Here is an 18,302-nt window from a genome sequence, read left to right on the forward strand (position 1 = left end):
TGTATGGGTTGAATGACAGGGTGAGTTGAGGATAATTTCAAGGTTATGGGGTTGTGTGTAGTGCTGTCTACGGTGATAGAAAAGTAGGGGGAGGACAGGTTTGGATGGGGAGATCAAGAATTATGTTTTGGACAAGGCCATAACAACCAAAAAAGCAGTAAATTTTATACTTAGGTGGCATAATGTCTGTCACTGTCATTCACAGCTGCAACATTTACCACTCTAACCTTGCTGGACAAGCTCTTAGCATTTACAATTATTATCCAAGTCTCAGTGACTTTAGCAAAAATTGTTCATAGTAAGGTAAAAAGTTTTTCACATTGCTGAATGTATTTCATCTAATAAAGACTCTAAAAAGGCATAATTTTGAATCAGAATTCAATATGTAATTTTGAAAGGGCCTCCAATGAACCATTCTTAATCAGTTTTCCAGAAAGATTTTTTAAAACAATCAATCAGCCTACAGACTTCTCCTTTACTTCCTCTGAATAATACCACTGAGAGCCTCATATACTCAAGAGATCAGTGCCATTGCTGAGGTTTGATTTTTTCAATTTGTATTAAAATCCTGCTTATCTATGTACTCACTCCTTTTTAATCTTAACCTAATTCTTTTTAAGGTCATTAATCAAATTCAGGGAAAAATCTGAGGGAGAAAATTACCTCTGGAAGCTCAAAATGGCTTTATTTAATACTACTACTACTAATAATTACTAATGACATTTAGTAAGCATTTACTATATGTCAAGGACTGTTCTAAGCACTGGAGTAGATACAAAATAGTCAATTTGGACACAGTCCCTATCCCACATGGGGCTCACAGTTTAAGTAAGAAAGGAGAACAGGAATTTAGTTGGACTCATGAAAGATAAGTTTGCAGTGAGATCAGAGGATAAATAATGAATTTTTAAAGTATATCTCAGTCCACTTGGATAGAAGACAAGGAGGGGAACCTTCCAACTTTTCCCCTAAATTTCCTTTGAGATCGATGTCACTGACAAGAAACTAGAATGGATGGACCATTTATCTGGCCCACAGTGGCATTTCTTAGGCTTTTAAATTTTATTATTACTAGTGATTTTCATCCAATTAGATATCCATACATCAGAAACAGTTAAACATTTTAAATACCATCTACTATGTTTAGCTGCTTTACTCTTTACTAAATTATCTCTGCAGTATCTCTGCAGTAAGTCTTCATCTGGCTTCATTTTTGACCTCACAGTATTATATGCATGAATAGCCAATCAGAATCTTCTTGTTGTTAGAGATAAAAATCAAGATTTAGCCACACTTCCCAGGTTCAGCCTTTGGATACGCTATTGCTAAAACGGCCTCAGTTTTGGGTTTCCTTTACAGTCCTCAAGTCCTGGGAGGACTGATTGGTCCTAGAAATAGAGAAACACTTTTTACTTTTATGCCTAAAGTATACTGACTACATTTAGTAACAGAATGATGGCAACAACTACTTGAGAATGAAAAAAGGTACAGCCAATCAGATCACTTGAGGTCTACACACAAAGCCTCTTACTGAGGGGCTGTCACTATTTAACAAAGATTTAAACTTAGATATATGTTTGAAAGGAAGGACTTCCTCAGAAAACAATTCCAGTCTGCTGACTGGAGGCATATTAGAGTGGCTCTCACTTCAGTGCTCAACAACTGCAAGAGAAATAAGTGAAGTCAAATCAAGTGGTAATGTCAAAAAAGCTAGTTAAACAAAAATGGCTGGACTGTGAAGAGAGGGGGAAAAAAAAAGATGGCATTCAGCCTGGAACAGAGAACACAGCAGTACCTGTCAATTCCTCTAATTTTACTGACAACTTTATTGAGCTGTCTTCAAACATTAAAGAAGTTCAAAGGAAGGTGAAAACAAAGATGAAGAAGATAGGGCAATGAGCAAAGGTTGGGAGATAACAGTGTCTCTCTGTTTCAAAAGTTATTATTACTAGACAAGAGATGTAGCATGTTTTAACAATGAACTAATGGAAATAAAATAGGTTACTATTGAATTAAATGAATTACGTAAACAGTATTTTGAATTTTCTCAGAAATTACTATGTTATTCTTGATTACTGAGGTCGTGAGTTATCTAGTTGGTCAATGTTTAAGGTCTCCTGTTTCTTCTTTCTTTTCTTCCTTTCCCTGACTTTAATCATTGTACTTCTTTTTATTGCTTTTCTAGAGAAAAGAGGGGAAAAATAATAGACCACAAATAATTCATTCATCTTCAGCAGTGATTCCCAAATCCTGCATAGTCACAGTAACACTGTGAATTACATCAGGACAATTTTCTGGAGTAATTAGTTTAAAAAAATGTACCTGCTTCAGTCCCTCTCAAAACTTCCACAAACTCCCATTTCCACATTACCCTACATCATACAAACATTTGCAATGACTCAATTTATCGAAGATGGAGGAAGCTAATTCACCCTATTAATAGATCAATATTCCTCTGTTTTTAAAAAACTCCTCAATGCTTCACACCTTCTGTCTCCTCTTCAGTTATCAACAGGAACACTAAAAACTAAACACTAAAAACTATCCACAGGAACACTAAAAACTAAAAATGTGGAACAAGAAGAATTCTTTTGGTCTAATTTTATAATACAGTTACTCTGTTCTTCACTAGGATCTGAAAATCAAAAAAGAACTCCCAGAAGGTCCGTTGCTGACCTGCTAGGTGACCTTCTCTGTGCTCACTTTCCTCACCAAGAAAATTTAGCTAAATCAATCAATCACTCACATTTGAGTGCTTACTGTATGCAAAGCAATGTGCTAAGAACTGGGGAAAGTACAATACAACAGAGTTGGTAAATACATTCCCCACCCACAAAGAATTTACAGTCTAGAGGTGGGGACAGACTTACCTAAGTGCACAGGTAATGAAGAAGGAAGGGCAAATGGGGGAAGTGGGGGCTTAATCACATCAGGTCTCAGAGGAGATATAATTTTAATAGGGCTTTGAAGGCGGGGAGAGTAGTGGTCTGCAGGATATGAGGAGGGCGGGAGGTCCAGGCCAGGAGGAAGGATGTGGGCAAGTGGTTGGTAGTGACAAAGATGAGGTCAAGGAACGGTGAACAGACTGGTGACAGAGAAGTAAACTATGCAGGTTGCGTGTAGGATGAGATCAGAGAGGTAGGGTAGGAGGAGAGCTGATTGTGTGCCTTGAAGTACTTGCTCTGCCTACCTCTCAGGGTAGCTATGAGGCAACATGGCCTACGGAAAGAACACAGGCCCAGGAGCCAGAGGACTTGGGTTCCAAACCCAGCTCTACCCCTTGCCTGCTATATAACCCTAGGTAAGTTACTTAACTTCTCTGGGCCTCAATTTTCTCATCTTTCAAATGATAATTCAATACCTGTTTTTCCTCCTACTTAGACTGTGAGTTCCATATGAGACAGGGACCGAGGCTGACCTTATTACCTTGTATCTACCCTAGCACATAGTACAGTGCTGGGTATATAGCAAGCACTTAATAAAAAACACAATGATTGTTATTATCATCTTCGATTGCGAACCCCGTTTGGGACAGGGCCTGTGTCTGACTTGATTATCTTACATCTACACCAGTGCTTAAAACAGTGCTTGGCACATAGTTATGATGATGGCATCTCCATTTATAAATGGCAGACGAGCCTCAGTCGGAAAACTTCTGGACCGCGAACCTGGGCGTAGGGATTGATTATCGTGCTAGTAGTCTTAACACAGTCACTTGCATTCTCTTGTCCCTGTCGGTCATGTTCCTGCAGGAGCAGTGGGTGTGACAAGCAAGTGAGGGTGTAAGGAGTCACATCACCTTACGAGATGCAAACAAGAATTTTACATACTAAGCCCATTTATGGTCAAAGTGACTACATGTACAATTAATGTAGACAGCTTTTCTGAATTTCAAATTTAGAGAAAGAAACTAGAGTAAGCAGGAACCTACACGAAAAACTGTTCTCTTGAATCCAAACAGGACTCTCAGCTTCCTCTTGAGAAGAGTTTGTTGTATTGGGGCTGTAATAGTGCTAGATTTCATTATTTCCATTTACGATATAATTAGAGTTGGGAGGAGCACAAAGAAAACTTGGCAGTCAGCAATTCACATGTGCAAAGGATACTTTCACATGTATTCCTTCAATGCACTTCAGGGCGTGCACTTTCTCCAGGCACTGATGGATGTGTTGAGGGTTGCCTCAACACATCAAGGCAGTGAGTGCATTCATTTGTTTGTGATGGCTGTTCTTAAGAGGATGCGGGAAGGGTGACTCATAGCCTTTTTACTTTGGAAGAGGTCATAAGTTTATCACTGGTGGAGGAATAGATTTTATAAGCTTTCTATAGCTGGGTTGAAGTTTAATGGTTCATCAGAGGGGAGGTAATGAGTTGTAATAATGGTATTTAAGTTTTTAAAATAAAATAAATACAGTCACAGGTTCACCTCGGGATAAAACCTTCTACTCTTTTTCCTCTAATACCCTAACCGGGGCCCAAGGCTGACCCTGGAATAGGTCAATAGGTGCAGGATTGGGTTCCGAAGCTCAATCTGAGGTGGAGGAGAGAGATGGAAGCAGAAACCACAGACTCCGGAGCCAATTTAGATACACCCTACTTAGAAGTAAGAATTTTGCTTCCCTTGCCTTCATATTCTTTTCACAGTCTCCACTTTGTTTATATTTTCCATTATCTGCTAATTGGGTATAAGGTAGAAATCCCCAAATGCCCCAACATCTGGGAGATCAGATTGTTGACTGAGGTCCAATCCCTAATGTACGGATGGCACTGTGTTCCCTGTATTGGTTCAAAGCAGAGAAATGAGATCCCGGATTGTTTTCTTAAAATTCCAAGGCTACAAAACTTTGCTGCCAGATGCTCATCCCCTGAAAGCTTTTATGATATTACAAACAACTTTTGATTCCTCGGGTGCTTGATTCTGTCATCCTAATTATGCAGCAAATGTGACTAATAACATTTAATACTGTTGAAATAGAAGTACAACAGCTGGAAAGGAGATAGCTCTAATACCGGTACATGATTTTGGTGTAGCTGTTTATTTAGAACAATCCAGAGGTCATGTCATCTGATAAATCAACTCAACTTTTACTTAAGTTAATTACAGTAGTCACATTTGAAATTGCGCATGTAAGATCACAATAAAACTTCTTATGGGTGGTGTGGTTGCTGAGTAATAACCACCCACCTAGGGCACTTCAAGGCAAAGCAAACCTTAAAGTACAAGCCTTCAGTCATTCCAGGCTATATGGCTATTACATAACATCCACACGCCCAGCTGTTCTGTAACCAAAATAAAAAGGCACCTAATGTTTACCTTCACTTTAAAAAGTGACTTTATATACTTTTACTCAGTTTCAAAAAGGTCACATTAAAGACCACTGAGTGTTCCTATTGGATCATTTTTTATTTTCTAAAGTTGCAATCTTTACTAGGTTCCTCTGAATGGAGGTTTTTTTTTTTAATGGATTGCTCAAACCAATCAAGATTACGCAAGCCACTGTATAAGGAACACCGACTATTTTAAAGATATAAATATATACACTTACATCACAAACAAAATACATGCCACACTTAGTAACAATGGGACTTCAGAGGCACAAAGGGATCTGGCATTAAATTCAGAGCCTCTATTATATTAATGCAGCGAGGTTGTTGAGTTTCTGAACAATCAGACTTCTGCCACTCCCCTAAGGAGTAAGAGCTGGCCCTGGGATGCTTTGGGTGGGGAAGCTAGGAAGGAATGAAGGTGAAATCTGGCCGTGGGAAGTCAGGGAAGTCAGTGGAAAGTCCTTTTTCCTGCTGCTTCTCCATGCCATCAACTCCACAGCTTGTCACTCCCACCTCTTATTTGACCTTTGCTACTGTATTTTCGGCCTGTTTTTTCAGGGGAGGTGCTCCTCACAGCTGTTACTGGATTCTCACCTAAGTGCTGTATTCAGAGAAGCCTTTATGGTGTGTTTACCAAACGTAAAGCAAGGTCCTACCGACTCTAATGTGCATATACTGTAAGAGAGTTTCTGTAATCCGTTTCTGTACCCTCCACCTTAGATTACTATCATTCATTCAATCGTACTTATTCAGTGCTTATTGTTTGCAAAACACTGCACTAAGTGCTTGGGAGAGTACAATATAATAGTCAACACATAAATTCCCTGCCTGCAAGGAGCTATTCTACATCTTTCTCCTTAGGCTGAACCTGTAGACCATCTGGAAGTTTAAACGGTTGTTTACTGAGTAGTTAAACTGCTGGAATATATAGGAAGGGAAGGGAGAAGGGCAAGAAAGGGAACACAGGAGAAAGGCACAGAAGAGAAAATGGAGGCAAATCAAAGTTCTGAGGAACACGAGAAGAAAAAGGAGTGAGCCAAAGAGGGAGTAGCCATTCCCTCCCTCCTCATATTGCCTCCAGGACACAGAGGCCTTCCCTAAGAACGGCATTGATGCACAGTTCTACTGCATACTGCTTTCATGATCTGCAAAAACCACAACAAGGCAACTGACCTCTGGAAGACTGCTATACTTCTCTGAATCTGAATTCCAGGAACTGGAGGAAAATTATTTAAAGGAGAGATTCTCCTTCCTGTCTTATTTGCAAAGTCTGAAGTCTTCTGGTCTTGATATTTTTACATTTCACCAGAGTCTGGGTTTTTATCATGGGCAAAATTTCACTCATCTGAATAACAACAATAACTGTGGTATTTGTTAAGCATTTACTCTGTGCCAAGCACTGTACTAAATTCTGGGATAGATACAAGAAAATCAGGACCAGCCCGGTCCACGGCGAGCATGGAGCTCAGAGGTTAAGAAGAATTTAGAAGATGAGGTATTACTATTACTTAGAGGAAGTATTTAATCCCTACTTTACAGGTGAGAAAAATGAAGCACTGGCAAGTTAAGCGACTTACTCAAGGCCACACAGCAGGCAAGTGGTGGAATGGGGGGACTGTCTCTATCTGTTGCCGAACTGTACATTTCAAGCCATTAGTAGAGTGTTCTGCACATAGTAAGCGCTCAATAAATACTATTGAATGAATGATTAGAACCTGGGTCCACTAACTTCCAGATTCATGGTCTTCCCACTAACCCACACTGCTAACTCTGCAAAGTAAGCCCTGGTTTAAAACATCTTTCTACTTTAAGTACATATGACCAAGAGTCACCATTACTGAACAGTTAACACACACATTTGCACTCCAAGATTATTTCAAAATGAATTATACTTACTCATCTAACTCCTCCTCTTCAGTTTTGGAGGTATCAGCATAGAGATATTTGCTCATGTCCACAGGCCTTACATTTTTCCTTTTTGTAGGTTGGGGAGGAGAATCTTTGATAGTACTTAATGCGGTTTCAGGTTCAGGGTCTGGCTCATCAAATGGGTTCAAGTACTGTGGTGTCTCCACCTCTTTAAAAGGACTGTAACTATTGTTAGGAAAAGATTCTTCTGCCTTTGAAGATGAAGCTGTTTCGGGACTGGGCTCTGAAGGAGCAATAAGTTTAAAACAATCAGATCAGAAAAACAAACTGGCACAGTCACATCTTTATGTGAAACTTTAAAAGTTAACATACTGCAACATTCTATACCTTAAGATGGGGTCTTAATAGTGCTGACAACAAAATAGGAAACAGAGAATGAAAGGAACCAATATCCCAGTTGGAGCAGAAAAGCTGTGGAGATACACAGAGTTGCTCCTCCTTTCCCTAGAGACATTCTTTTAGGGCTTGGAATTACTTTTCAACAGCCTTAGGTTTTAGGATTTAAGTGGGCTCATTAAGAGCTCAAGCACTTCCTGTGTGTTATCTCATTAATCCCCATGTCAGCCCTGTTGGGTAAGAAGCTACCACGGTTATCCCCATTTTACAGTTGAAAAAATTGAAGCATAAAAGTTTAGAAATAGCTTTAATACATGATAATGCTTTCCTTCATTTTATTAAACACCAAATATATACATTAACATTTACATCGCTTGCCACCTTTTCTTTGATTATAGATTATTAGGTTCCAAGTCAGTGACTGAGAAGGGATAACTGAAAGAATATGTGGAATAAAACTCCATAACAGTATTTCTTAGGCAATCCTACTTAGTTTAATGTTTTGTGAAAACACAATAAAAAAACTTCACTAAAGAACTTAATATGATTTTCTTCTGTTAAATTGGACTGTCTGGCATAAATCCAGGTATCTGAGATTAAGCCTTGTTGAATTCCACTTATTCTATGAACACGTTCCACTTTTACTTTCCAGTTTGATAGTAAAAATATACGGATAAAAACTTGACTCATTAAATGGAAAAAAGCAGATGAAATTTTATTTCCTTTAAAGTTGAAATAGAAAATTATTCATAGATATAATGTGCTGTGCTAAATGGCTACTCAAAAATGGATCAAGCATACATTTTTTCTTCTAATCAACAATATTTTTCTTTCAAAATCAGATTTGTAACCAGCCCATATACTGAAACATTGCTGAGAAACTTTTTAAGCTAGATGTTACCATATGTATGACTAGAGCAAGAAAGAGCCAATTGGTGCAGAGTCAAAGTAGCAGACACAGTTAGAATTGCCAGCAATACATGGTGTCGTAAATTGCCAAAAGCAGTGATTAATTATCTGTCTACACTTCTGGAACATGGATCAGGGAAAATCTTGAATTATCACCTGATAGTTCAATGGACTGCCGGAGGCAGAGCTATGCTGACAGGCAGGGAATAGGACAAACTCAAAGAGGCACCTGGAAAATATCTGAGAAACAATTTTGAACTTGACCCTGATCCCCATGTTTTGCCCATTAATATCTGAGGGTCATGTGTAAATAGGACTCTGCTTCCCCAGAACTGAACTGTCACAACCTGAGGCACCTGGTTATTGTACTCAGAAGGCCAATAACAGTTCCACTTAACTATGGGTACTTAGGAGTGGCTAACTTAGTAAGAAGGACTTTAAACTATGCTTAAAGAATCATTAAGGCCAAGGTAACTAAAATTTACAAAGATCTATGGGGGAACTAACTTCCAGGAAGAATGTGTGCAATTGCTACAATTTAATAAGGAGGAAAATATATGGATAATCTAAACTTCCAGAAAAGGCAAATGCAAAGAAACATTGAGTTATATGCAATATAATAAAGAGCTGGTGGTCAGGGAAGACTTGGTGAAGTCTTGTAAGTGAGTTATTTCCAGTACCAGCTACAACAGAAGGAACAATAGTGCTGCTGCTTAAAGAGAAATTGTTGGGGGAGCAAAAACTTGTTGACTTTCATGGACACCACTGTGATTTCCTGAAGAGAAGAGGGAGAATAGAGGGAATGACTGGCTGGAATACTAAAAACAGAAAAGAAAAATGCCGCTTCATGGCTGAGAAAAGGAATTTGGCTTTGGGATAGTCCTTACTCCAGTGACATCAACACAGATGAAGAGTTATGTCAAATAATACACCATTAGAATATGGGCTAATGATTTTATCAATAAATCATATTTATATGCTAAAGTTAGCCATAAAAGTACACCATGCAATTTTTTTAAATCTTAGATTGATAAAAATGAATACAATTATTTTCTATACTGAAATGTTGTATATAACTCATCACTCAGAAACAGTTCAAAGTTAATACAAATGAACTGTAAACTTGAGTATGCATAACAGTTTCTTTTTATAACTGTTAGGAAAGATACATCTGAACTAAAATTTGGTTGGTGCCTTTCTGCCTCCTTACCTATGATTTTCCTTAGTCTAGTGGAGAAAGCACTGGACAGGAAGATAGAGAGCTGGGTTCTAGTCTGAGCTCTCTGTGATCTTGCTAATGGCCTAACCTTTCTAGGCCTCAATTTTTCTGTAATTGAAAAGGGGTACAAATATCTATGCCTCCTGACCACATACATTAATGTTGGGAAGATAAACTGAGTAAAAATGTTTAGGAAGAAAATCTCTATACAAATTCAAAGTATTACCTTATGATTTCATACATATGTAAGCATATATAAATATGTACATAATAATAATAATGATGGCATTTGTTAAGTGCTTACTATGTGCAAAGCACTGTTCTAAGTGCTGGGGAGGATACAAGGTGATCAGGTTGTTCCACGTGGGGCTTACAGTCTTAATGCTCATTTTACAGATGAGGTAGAGGTAACTGAGGCACAGAGAAGTTAAGTGATTTGCCCAAAGTCACACAGCTGACAAGCGGCAGAGCTGGGACTGGAACCCATGATCTCTGACTCCCCAGCCCATGCTCCTTCCAATGAGCCATGCTGCTTCTCTATAAACTTATTATTATGATATAAGGAATAGAAATGAACAAATAGAAAGTCTCACCCCATAAGCAATGTAAACATATACAAAATTAGTTGTGCTTTAATTGGAAGATCGTAATTTTCATAAATATATAAAAAGCAAAAGTCAATTTGCCAAATTTGCAAAAAACAAAATCAAAAAAAGCTCTTTGCAAACTAAAGAGCATGGCTTGAAAAGGATAGAACTGACAACAAAGGAGGTTTTAGGCAAGATTATTTCATACAAAAGGTTACAAACATATTTAATAAGTTTCTAAAAGGATCACTGAAACACAAAATGTCAATGGGTATAAGAGAAGCCCTTAAACAAAAAGGAGAGAAAACAAGGTGGAAAAAAGACTTTGAAAATTGCATAAGCAGAGTCAAACCATCAAAACTGGTATAGATAGTTGTTCTCTCCTTTAAATGTCACATGGAGTTATAAATTTTAATAAATCTAATATGAAAAAGCATGACCACTAACATGAGCAAGCCATAAATATGTACAAAGATATGCTTTCTCTACCTAGTGATGAGACTAGGAAAAGGATATATTTTAAAAATCTCATAATTCTTCATTTCAAAAGACAGTTATGGTGACATAATCACTTCCAGCAGGGCTTCCTTCCATTCTTACAGATATTTAAGAAAAATCGTTGAAGGTGTACAGTTTAGTAAGATTCTGAGCTCAAATACAAACACTTTAGAACAATTCATAAATCATTTCTCTCTCACGAAGTAAAAATTATCTAATAGTCACGTGTTGTGTTGTATGTGTGTGTGTGTGTGTGTGTGGTGTGTGAGTGAGATGCATTGCCTCAAAACACAAATCTAATAGCAGAAGTACTTGCATTATCGTTAACCACAGAATTTTACTATTGTGATGAGCTACTAAAGAGAAAATAACCTCAGTTTTAATGTCAGCAAAAGCAGATGTTTAGTTCTCAACAACACTCTTAAGGCAATTGTTAATTTCTTATCTTCAAAAATAACTGCGTTTTGTTATTAGCAAATACGAAAAATGAATTCAATGAAAAACTTGCTACCTTCAGCATCCGGATCGCCAAATGGATTTAATTCAGCTCCATCAGGATCACCAAATGGATTAGCCAAGTTTTGTTCTGCTTCATCCAAAAAATTAAGTTTATTGATAAGCTCTGGAAACAAATTGTGCTTTCGTTAAGGCTAGCCTATACTTAAATGCCAATATATATTAAACGTAAGACATTTTAAATTCAAATAACTCAAATCAATAAGCCCAAGAAACAAAGTGTGACATTTTCACCATCTGCAGAAATATATTTTTGTATTTTGTAGTACAACAACATTTCCCGGTAAAAGACATGAAATTAATGAAATGATAATAACTAATGATGATGGAGAACTACCTTCTGAATCTACTGCGGCCCAACAATTAAGCACTACTGGATCTTAAAAACTATCTTTGATGAAGCTTTAATTCTACATATTACTTGTACGGATTTAGTATCGATAACAAAATATTTGAGAAATACGTTAGGTTAAATACAAGGCAGAAGCATTTCATTTGTTATAATGGCTAAGCATTATATACTGTATGGAGTGTTTTAAAAATCACAGTTTAGTGAGGACCCTGACCTAAGTCTATGTCCATGTTGATGGGTTTTCAGTCATGCTGTTACCTGTTGGTTGCACTACAAATTACTCAAGGGGGCATTCAAGAAAAAGCACAAAGATGAAACTGACAGCTGAATATAGGTAAACGTCAAAGGGTAGGAGGTCACAGTAGATGCAGACAATCAGAAATGGAAGGAAAGGAGGAAAGCTCATAGACCTTCAGAGGAACTGGCTGATTTAGCTGAAGGCATATTTGCTCGTTTTATGCAGTCATCTTGATCTTCATCTAAGCTGCTCAGAGCATTCAACTGGTTTACAATTTCTGTAAACAGAAGCCAGTTGAGACAAATGTAAGGTAAGGTAAATTAATTGTAAAGTTGTAGAAGCATGCTGTTACCAAAGATAGAGAGAAAAAGAGAGGATACAGGTTGTTAATCAAGGGAGTACATTCGGAGTGAGTCATTAATGTGATCGACAATACCCTTACGAATTGGCATTTTATTTTTCTTCAACATTTGACCAATTAGCAAACCTCTCATAAGAATTCAAACTTTGCCTACATAAACGGCCAAGGCAATCGACAAAAATGCACCTGGAGGGCCCAGGGCCCCAACCCTGTCTAAATCTCACCTGTATATTTCTTTTCCCAGTCCTTAGTAGAGCGCTCTTCTATATTCTGTTACTGCTACTTTATCACAGTTCTTCTAATTACTACTACTACTGATGTTTACATCATCACTCTCTGACCAGACTGTTAGACAGAAAGATGAAAGGCCTAATAAAATGCCAACTCTTCTTTTTTTATTATGTTTTAAGAAAAAGGCAATCTAAATTAGGCCCAGGAGATCTAGGAGATGGACTTTATTCCTGACTAGAGAATTTACAGAATGAGGAGAAGAGAGAGAGAGAAAGAAGGACTGGGAGAGGGGAGGGGATGACGACTCAATGTCTGAGTAAATAGCTGGGAACAGGAAGACACCTTTAATGTGACATTCTTATTATTCGAATGTATAACCTTTGGGAAACTTCCTGGAAATTAATGAATATTGAAAATCCTTTTAATGACTGTGAAATATTTGTGATACATCAAATTAAAGTATGTAAATTCATAGTATTTAGTCATGGCAGCAGAAATAATCAATATCTGGATGCTATAAAGACTGAAAATAAGCAATGAACAAATGCTGTGCTTCCTTAAGCTAAAATATGACAACAAGTCATTCAAAGCTGCAGAATTTTCTTAAATAAGTTGTAGACAGTCTTTTTGAAAGACACCAGAGCCACAGCAAAGTACGTTCACAGAATTAATAACTGAAACCCTATTAGTTGCATAGGTCTCAAGAGTACAGGATTTAAGATGTAACCAATTTGGAAATTGTCTCTCTACTTTAAAACCCTCTTGTTATGCACTAATATACAAAGGCTTGGTATATTAGAAAATCCTTTAGTTTTAAAGAGATAATGCTGAAGTGCCCTATGGAAATCTGAACAATGGAGGCACTACCTCTTGAGAGTTTTTCAGATACTAGGCAGAGAACAGTAGATGTATTCCTTGACTCAAATGAAAAGTAATGTTCATTTTAGAAAGTATTTCCTCCATGTCCATATTTAAAAAGCAGGGTACATTCAATGACTAGTCTAACAATTTCCTAATCCTGTAAAATGAAGAAATGTTAATTGTAGAGTCAGTTTTTATTATTTGACAATGTAAATTAAACCTAGATATCTCAGAAAAGTGGTAGAACACAGGCCCCCAAAGGTAGTTTGCTTTAGATACAGACACTCAGTGAACCCAGGATGCAGGACAAATGTTTGTCAAAGTAAGTTAAAAAAAATTAGATATGGCTTTGTGCAGTATCTTCTCAAGGTTTCATATAAAAAAGCTTTTACAGCATAATATAAAATAAAGTAAAATGCTGACACCTTTAATTGCCTCTTTGGGAAGATCAAATGCAGGACTGACCTGACCAAGGGTCAAGATAAAAACTTTTTGGCAACTGAAACCCAGAGACTAGGAATAAACAGGCACCTAAGATTATAGTTTGCCCACTCATCAGGAAGAAATCAGAAGTTCCACTCCTCTGAGAAGTGATGATCTTGATATTTTACAATGAGTTGGGGATGGGTAATGGGAAGGAGGGTTGACAACTGAGAATGGAAAGAATGATCAACTTTCAGGATATTTGAACCAATCACTCCCATCGCAAAGCTTTCAAAAAGTACAGATGATAATATGCTTAAGAAATAATCTCTTAAATAGACTATCAATTAGTTTGTTCAAAATATAACAGCTTAGTCCTTACTGAGAAATAAACAGGTGACAAGTCTTCCAAAATGGTTATATCATAATAATGGAGAATATATATTTTTTCTCTTAAATACTTTTTTGGAAAATTGTCACCAGAGGACAAGAAACAGTTCATTCTTCCTTAACCCAGTTACACAAAAACAAGAGCTATCAATCAATTAAAATTACTGAGGATATGGTGTGTGAAAACACTGTACTACAAGCTTGGGAAAATACAGTAAAGTTAGTAAACATGGTGACTGTCAGAAAATGAAATAATTTACAAAGAGGATAAAGAAGGAAAAGAGGGACACCAACATTATTAGTGTTTAAATAATAATCAAGGTAAGATGTTGACAGAAATGCTTTCAGATGTAATGAGTATACAGTGCATACTTAATGCTGAAGTGGTAGTTAGGGGATATAATCCGGGAGGAGGGGGATTGATCAGGAAGGTCTCCTCAAAGAAACATGATTTTGAAGATTGGGAGAGCTATACTGTGGAGGGAGGGAGAGAGAGGAGTTTCAGGAAGGGGTAAGTTGTAGAGTTAGGGTTAGACCGAGAAGAATGGATCACGGTGGTAAGAAGAGAACCAGGAGACAACTGTCGGTAAAATCGAAGTTGGATAGTGATTCTGGAAAAAGGCACTGGTCTACAATAATGTAAACAGATAAGGATGGAGTAGAATCCACTAGATCTGGCATATGACTTTAGAGAGAGAGTTTCAGTAGTGTGTTTAGGGGGTGGAATCAGAATGATGAAGGTTAAGAATGCAGTTCAAGGAGAGGAAGTAGAGGCAGTAGGTGTATAAAAACCTCTTTGCAGCATTTGGATGGGGAACTGAAGGGGAAGGATGGGTCACAGCTGAAGGATGCAAAAGGGTTCGGAATAGGGTTCTTCTGGAAAAGGGAGATGTAGGCATGCTTGAAGGCAAAGGAAAAAGCCATCACAGAGTGAGTGGTTGAAGATGGCAGGCCAGGAGGGAAGAGGGATGAGGACAAGCGGGTAGCGAATGTGTCTACCAACTCTGCTGTACTTTACTCTCCCAAGCGCACAACTGCAGTGTACTGCAGACAGAAAACACTCAATCAATATCACTGATTGATTGATTGATTGATTGACTAAAGGAATGAAGTTAGAGAAACAGGTTTTAAAAGCAGGTAGATCTTCAGCGCGGAGACAACTGAAAAAGAGAAGAGAGTGGGGATGGGAAAGGTTTGGCATGATGATGGGAGGGAAGTCTGGGAAATTTATGCCTGATGCAGTCTGCAGATATCATCGGGGTAACAGAGGAGAGAAGATGAGTCACTGGGAGCTTTAGGAGGGAGTTTATAGGTTTGGAATAACTGGTGCCCCTGCACAGTACATTAGCTTCTCCTTTGGAAACACATGAAACAATGTCATTGGCATATGCTGGATTCATAAATATCCCAAGGACTGTGTATATTTTCATTTTCAAATATAGGCTAGAGATTAGAAACTCTTCCACTAGTAGAAATAAGTTTACATGGCAAGCAGAATGAATGTATGGCCCTACAAAGGATAAATCTTTTTCTACAATGTAACAAAACCAACCTGTAATTTTTGCTGCTTTTTCCTCCTGATTCACTCTATTCTCTTCATCTTCTTCATTATCTTCTTCAAAATCATCTAAGTTGCCAATGTCTGCCTGCTTCATACTCATCAGACTGGCCAAGCTTTGCATGTCTTCATCTCTAAATCAATCATTTAAAACATATATTAGTCATTAAATTGTTTTTTATAATCCATGGGTAAAACTACTAAAATGCAATTCCTGAAACACAATATCTTGGTTTAAAATATTCACCAAAATTACAAATTTACCTAACAAATACATCTGAAAAGATTTCCACCATTAAATGGCTAAATACAGTATTATATTTCAAAATGTTAACACTCTACAGGAATTACAAGTTGACTACAAAGGGTCTATAGAAGTTGAGAGTATTTCACAATTTTTCACGTTTTTTATGGTATTGGTCAAACGCTTACTATGTGCTGAGCAACATACTACGCCCTGGTTGGACACAGACTGTGTTCCACATAGGGTTCACAGTCAAAATACCCATTTTACATATGAACTGACTTCACTTCAAAATCCCACGACTGATAACTGACTTTTCATTCTTTCATTCAATCGTATTTATTGAGCGCTTACCGTGGGCAGAGCCCTGGCCTAAGCGCTTGGCAAGTACAATTCGGCAACAGATAGAGACAATCCCTACCCAATAACGGGCTCACAGTCTAGAAGAGGGGAGACAGACAACAAAACAGGTAGACAGGCTTGTCTTTGAACCCTAAATGACAGACCTATGATAGACCTATATACTCATCTGCATATAAGTACGGGTTTCCCTAGCAAGTCATGGTTTTGAGGGCCCATTTTGAATATTACAGCATACATATTACAGCATACTCAAGGTTTCTGCAGCACCCTGTCATTCCTAGTTCCTCTCAATTGCCACCCTTGGGCCTCTGACCTTATGTTATGCATCTCTCCATTTGTGTAGTAGTGGTTCATTAACACTATACAAAGAATTTAATTGTAACTGCTAAATGTCCTCTGTTACAATTAGTTCTCTATGTAATTCTGCTAATGAACTACTAATACGGTAATGATCCCAGAGCCATAAAGCAATGAATTCATGGTAACAATGCACTACAACTGTGATTGTCTTTGTAACTTGAACACCATAATGAATTAAAAGTCTTGGGATGCTTTTTTGGAAGGTGGAGAAGTGGAGTCACAAACCTTCAATTTTGCCTAGTGTCAAGAGACGGTCCTAATTCCATCTGTTCTAGAAACCTTTGGTTTTACTCACTGCAGTTTTTCCAGTTTAGGTATTTTTGAAACTTACCCCTTCTCCCAACTATTTCCCCATCTACGCAGTTGAAAAGTGAAAACTATATATAGTTTTTTTGGGGTGTATATTTATGGTATTTGTTAAGTGCTTACTATGTGCCAGGCACTGAACTAAGCACTGGAGTAGATACTAGCTAATCAGGTTGGACACAGTCTTGTCCCACATGAGGCTCATGGTCTCAATCGCCATTTTACAGATGAGGTAATTTAGCCACAGAGAAGTGAAGTGACTACCCCAAGGACACAGTGGACAAGTGGCAGAGCACGGCCCGTGCTCTTTCCACTAGGCCACAGTACTCTAATATATTGAAAACATGTCAAACATGTTACAACATGTCAATCAAAGAGTTTTCCCTATATTATGAATCGGAAGGAAAGCCCATGTTGGTCTGGATCTGCTCTGAGGCCAGACTACATCCTTGGCATCTGTGGCAGGCTGGCTAGGACTCCCCTGCCTTGAAAGCCTCCTCAATCATTACCATCCCTTGGTTGGAATTTTTTTATTTTTTCCCAGCACTGGTACAGACCTTCCACTAGCTTACCTGCCAGGGAGTTTGAAAGGAAACTGAACCACCATTTAATGATAATAATAATTGTGCTATCTGTTAAGAGCTTACTATGTACCAGGCACTGTACTATGCGCCAGGGTGGATATAAGCAAATTGGGTTAGACCCAGTCCCTGACTCACATGGGGCTCACAGTCTCATATCACCATTTTACAGATGAGGTAGCTGAGGCTCTGAGTAGTAAAGTGACTTGCCCAAGGTCACACAGCAGCCAAGCGGCTGATCGGGGATTAGAACCCAGGTCCTTCTGACTCCAGGTCCGTGCTCTATCCACTAGGCAGCAGCAGCTGGGGGAGGGCAGAGAAGAAAGCTGAGCAAGAGGATAGGAATTTAAATGAAGGACATCTTCATTGTAAAGGATGATAACACTGGTAATGTTCTCCAGGATATGATGTGAGGTCTCCATCCCACCTCTAGAGTTTTTTTGTTTCTTCTTTTTTTCTTTTTAATTAAATAGCTTAAGCCTGGAGGCATAGGTTGGGGCCAGTTAACCCATTGAGGCCTCTATACTAAGATTCTATAAGGAACAGAACTATAGCATCCTTCTTCTAGATTAGGTTTATGGGTCACGGGAGAAAAGCAAATGCAAATGAGTGCTTTGCTCAATATCACATCAGAATCCTCTTTTAAACTAATGAATTAAACACCAATGACTTTCCAACCCAAGTAAATAAGGCCACTTCACTCCCGTGTGTC

General features: G+C 38.1%; 1 protein-coding gene across 9 annotated transcripts in view; it reads right to left on the minus strand.

The window, feature by feature from the left end:
• Positions 1–18,302, minus strand: part of EHBP1 (EH domain binding protein 1) — a 227,147-nt gene that overhangs the window by 127,844 nt on the left and 81,001 nt on the right. For 6 of the 9 annotated variants that reach the window (XM_029071573.2, XM_001511071.5, XM_007672051.4 and 3 more), the window contains exons 7-10: positions 15,731–15,870; positions 12,085–12,189; positions 11,318–11,428; positions 7,225–7,480 (exon numbers count right to left, since the gene is read on the minus strand). In XM_029071573.2, the coding sequence (XP_028927406.1) occupies positions 7,225–7,480; positions 11,318–11,428; positions 12,085–12,189; positions 15,731–15,870 (612 nt within the window). The remainder of the gene's footprint in view (positions 1–7,224; positions 7,481–11,317; positions 11,429–12,084; positions 12,190–15,730; positions 15,871–18,302) is intronic. The other 3 variants (XM_003431281.5, XM_007672053.4, XM_003431280.5) reach the window with 1 other exon arrangement.

Source organism: Ornithorhynchus anatinus, chromosome 9 (assembly GCF_004115215.2).
Source record: "Ornithorhynchus anatinus isolate Pmale09 chromosome 9, mOrnAna1.pri.v4, whole genome shotgun sequence".
In the NCBI taxonomy this organism is placed as follows: Eukaryota; Metazoa; Chordata; class Mammalia; order Monotremata; family Ornithorhynchidae; genus Ornithorhynchus; species Ornithorhynchus anatinus.